The sequence below is a fragment of the Austrofundulus limnaeus genome, unplaced genomic scaffold, assembly GCF_001266775.1.
Source record: "Austrofundulus limnaeus strain Quisiro unplaced genomic scaffold, Austrofundulus_limnaeus-1.0 Scaffold27, whole genome shotgun sequence".
Taxonomy (NCBI): Eukaryota; Metazoa; Chordata; class Actinopteri; order Cyprinodontiformes; family Rivulidae; genus Austrofundulus; species Austrofundulus limnaeus.
Window position 1 is genome coordinate 2,823,745 of NW_013952429.1, and position 4,506 is coordinate 2,828,250.

General features: G+C 36.9%; 1 protein-coding gene across 7 annotated transcripts in view; it reads left to right on the forward strand.

Moving 5' to 3' along the window:
- Window positions 1–4,506, forward strand: part of LOC106515282 (alpha-1,6-mannosylglycoprotein 6-beta-N-acetylglucosaminyltransferase B) — a 110,295-nt gene that overhangs the window by 36,087 nt on the left and 69,702 nt on the right. For 4 of the 7 annotated variants that reach the window (XR_001309983.1, XM_014004993.1, XM_014004995.1 and 1 more), the window contains exon 3: window positions 2,513–2,713. Coding sequence is in view for 6 of the 7 variants with exons in the window: in XM_014004993.1 (XP_013860447.1) it covers window positions 2,513–2,713 (201 nt within the window). In the remaining variant the exon portion in view is untranslated. The remainder of the gene's footprint in view (window positions 1–2,512; window positions 2,714–4,506) is intronic. The other 3 variants (XM_014004996.1, XM_014004997.1, XM_014004998.1) reach the window with 1 other exon arrangement.

Genomic DNA, 4,506 nt, shown 5'->3' on the forward strand with positions numbered 1-4,506 from the left:
GTGTGTATGGGTATGGTTTTCAGCAAGGCTATAGTCATTATAATTATATAGATATGCATTTTTGTTTCTGTGGTTTTGTTATCTTTGCTTTTGTAGGTGTGGAGCCAAGATGTCGGGTGTGTTGTCTTGTGTTTTCTCAACATATATTTCACATATCTTCTAATCTCTCTTTCACTCTTTCTCATTAAATTTCACTTTTTTCCTTTCTCTTTCTTTTTCTCCTATTAAAAAAGCCACTGATGATGAAGAAGCTAAGATACTAATATTCAGATATTCAGTTCTGCTTTCTACTGAAGTGGCAAAAAAACAAAAATAAATAAATAAATAAAACTTTTTTCTTTTAATGAAAAGCTAACAATGACCTGTATCTTGTGTACCTGAATGAAAGGACGAGGTATGGTACAGTCTTTTGTTGTTACCAGGTCTCCAGCACACACAAAGAGCTGAGAATTATCTGAAACCTTTTGGTTTGACTAAGTGGAACAGCTTGTCTGTTGACAATTTAAAACCTTTTGTCTGTTTTTTTGTGGAAATATATATATTTTTGACATTGAGTCGGTTTAAAGAGAGGTGAGCTCCTCAGCCAAGCAGAGATTTTGGAATTTGTGCTGAAAAAGTTCAACAGGTTAAACTCGGTGCTGCAGTTTAGGGATGTTTCAGGATGCTGCAACCAATTGACTCCACAGGTAATGTTGTGTTAATCTGAAATAAAAAAAATTGTCTATTTTTTGGTGAAAGTGGTCACATTTTTGCTGCTGTGAGAGAGCAAATTCACAACAAGAGTGACTTTTTTCTGTTTGATGCAGTCAAAATATTAGATTCTCTTCTTGTTTTTTTTTTTTTTTCGTGGGGATTGCACAAAACCTAATGTAAAAATGTTTACAGTCACATGGATTAAATGAAGTATGCAAACACCAAAAAAACGTTTTTGTAATTGTGTCTTTTGTGTTTGGTAAACTTGCTGCACACCTACGAAGTGTCGCTACATTTATTTCAAAACACAAAACCACCAGACTTTTCCTTACTTAGTCTTTAACATATTGAACACCATATAATGAGTGACTGAACAGTTGATTATTTCAAACACAAATTCAAATGTTTAAATAGTAAATCTGTGTAAATGGGYGAATTCATCAACATAGTCAGACTAAAATACAAAAAAGATAAAATCTCAGAGCCGTGACACAAAAAAGAAAAGCCATAAACCTGCACAATAAGCCTAACAAAACCCATCAGCCATGACAGATTTGGCTTTTACAAGCTAATTGAGCCACAATTTCTTTCTCAATGCTTTGAGTTTCAGTCTTCTGGGAGCAATTAAACTGTGTGACTCGTCTCTGGAAATGTGTGTTTGTGCTGAATACCATGATGTTGCTCCATATTCTGCACAAGAACAACAAAAATATCCCAAATACAAATAAGATGCATCAATTAATTTTATAATCAATTTATTTCAACAGAAAGCTTGATGAGCAAAACCATGTTTGAAGACAAATTTCAAACGATTGTCTTCTGTTCTGCTTCTGTTATGATTTTTTAAACATAAAACCAACCAGTACAAAAAAAAAATACACTCATTCTGATTCACTTTTCAATCTCCAGTATTTAACATTGCACAAAACGTGATTCACATGGTTTGATCAAAACCAGTTTAACTTTGTGCCTTTTTTTAAGTTGATCTTGGCTCCAAACTCTTTCATGAAAGGTGGCGGGCGATATGCATTATTTGGTGGAACACCAGGCCTTTAATTGCATTCTTTCCTCAGTGAGGTGAAATAAATAAAGTGCTTCATGATGATCAAGTCCCTCTATTTTCATAAGTCATGATCTTTGTGGAAATATCTTTCTTGTGCCGTCATATCAGAGGGGATCAAAGGATATAAAAATAATCTCAGTTTAGACTCTGCAGTGTCTGACTGTCTGGCCTTAAGAACCGGAGTTTATGAAAAGAAATCAGCATTCAGCAGCGGTCAGGAGAGATCAGGCTGAGGATATGCAGGTTAAGGACTGAGATAATCAAATTGTTGGCTTACAGACTGTAGGATGAGACGTATGACACAGGCCCAGGAGTAAAGGAGCTGATTTCATTAAACGCAGGTGTTATTGTTGAAATAAGTTTGTCATAAATGATTACACTTTAAAAATAAAGTTTAAACAATGAACAGTATTAGGTTTTTGGTCTCTTGTGGAAGCTGCAGTTTTCAGTTTTGTATTAAACTAAAAAGCGTTTTTGCATGAACTTTTCCATAACCCCACTAGGGAGAACTTAACTTCTAGAWATGCTTTCGGGCAAATTACCGAGCAAATGTTGAGTTTTTGTGTTTTCAAACACATTCGTTTGAAGACTTTGGTGCACAGCTGATGAGACTTTGATTTTAATCTTCACTGTAATGAAGCACATGGAGAAAATTCTCACAAACAAGAACGAAGCCAAAACCAACGGCAGCATAATGAGGCCGAGGAGCTGCAGACTTTCTGATTAATGCTGTTTGCTGTGTTTCTCCCCGCTCAGGCTTCCCATTTACCTCCTGTCGTCTCTTCCACATCTGTTTCCCCTCGCAGTGCTGGGAGGCGTGGAGTCACGCGGCGTGCTGAGGAAGATTAGCGACATGTTGGAGGTGATTCTGAAGAGGATGGACACCTTGTCCAAACTGGACAACAGCTCCAGCACAGACGCAAGACGCCTGGATGAGCTCAGCTCGGCTATTAACAGGTACTCTGATTTTTTTTTTCAGCTTTACTTTCTAGGCTCATATTATTAATTTAATCTGAAATGAAAATATTTGCAGTGAGACGTTCAAAAAAAATCTAAATCAGTCATATATACCTGAATAATAAGGGTGTAAGGGAAAATGTATTATATAGACCTCAGGTGGAGTTAAATCACAGATAAAGTTCACAATCTGATGATTTGAAAATGTGCGAARWGAYGTAAAATAAGCTCKTTTTTTCTTTGGAAATATCTGGTAAGAAAACCTGTCCATCTGAGCTGATGATGTCATCCTCTGTTTGAATTAACGCACTCACTGTTTTTAAAAGCAGCCAATGGGGGCTTAAAACCACACAGTTCACATCCAGTAAAATGGTTTTAGTKTAATCATTATTGCAATCCTCTCTCAGTTTTTATATGAAGCCTATCAGCGAGTGTCATCCTGACATGTCAGTACTCAAAACGGATTACATTAACATTTAAAAGTCATGGATCAGACCACACCCATCTTCAGACATCATTTGTTTTAAATACTCATTTTTTTGTCTTGTTGAGCAAAAAATAAAGGTGTACTAATCCACAGTAGTTCTGCTTACAGACCGATCTCRTTTAGWCGTTCTGATACATGGCAAACATCATAAGTGCAAAATAATCCATACACCTGAGCTCATGGGTATAGACAGAGTAACTGTCAGAGCTTTGCAAGGGAACTTACTCCCTACAACACACAGACTTTATCAGCCCCACTTTTCTATTTTTGCATTGCGCTGTCATCCTCGCTTTCATTTAWAATAATTCCTCATACAATTGCTTGTGAAAATTGCTGCCTATTACCTCCCAGTCAATGCATGCAAACAGATAAGCCTCGAGTGACCTTGCTGCTCCAAGGTTTTATCTAACTGTGCCTCCGTTCGCMGCGTTAGCACTGAAATGCCCCATTTATTCTTTCTGTCCAACCTTCTCTTCATTCCGGCCTTGATTTTTCCAACAGCCTAACTAAACTCGGCAGGTGGGATGTGATGCACGCTGACAGAAATCTCCTCACTTCTTCAAACCTCGTTAAATGATCCTCGATAAGCACCCGGGTTCAGATCCATGCAGAGGCACCAGAGCAGAAGGATGGAACGATTAATATGGTCTGACGTCGGTGTTAACTGCAATCAATGTCTAGTAATAGGCTGTTTAATGCGGAGGAAGCCGTTCTGCTCGTGGGCCATTACAGGAAAGTGCTGCGCTGAGAGGTGTAACGGCGTGCTGTCACTGACCTCAACCAGAAACTTACACCTGTCCTGGAGAGGGTCAGTCCGAGGCGGAGGGAGTGATGGTCAGGGTGAAATTAAACTCAAATTAACTGTCTTTTTAAAAAATATATTATTATCCTACTGTTTGAATGAACTTTAGAGGTTAGGTGATATTTTATTCTTTATAATCCATTTGAGGTTTTGTCTTTTTTTCTTAATCAGGAGGTTCTACTTTATAACTTGAATAACTTTTTCTTATTCTCATAGTTTTATGGTTTTTAAAAATTATGTCAYCTGCTTTTCTGAGATGGTTTTGCTTTTGTTACGTCCTGTTTATCTTTACCAAATATAAGCAATGACTTTTTTTCACATTTTAAAAAATTACTGGAAGCCCATATTTCTCAAACTGAATCATTTATTAACTGATAAATCTGCCATCACAGTGGTAAAATGCACCTTAGTAAAACTACCATATTTATTCAAGTATAATACGTCAAATTTAATCCATAAAATCATCCATAAAGTTGGGGGGTAGTATTATACTCGGATAAATAT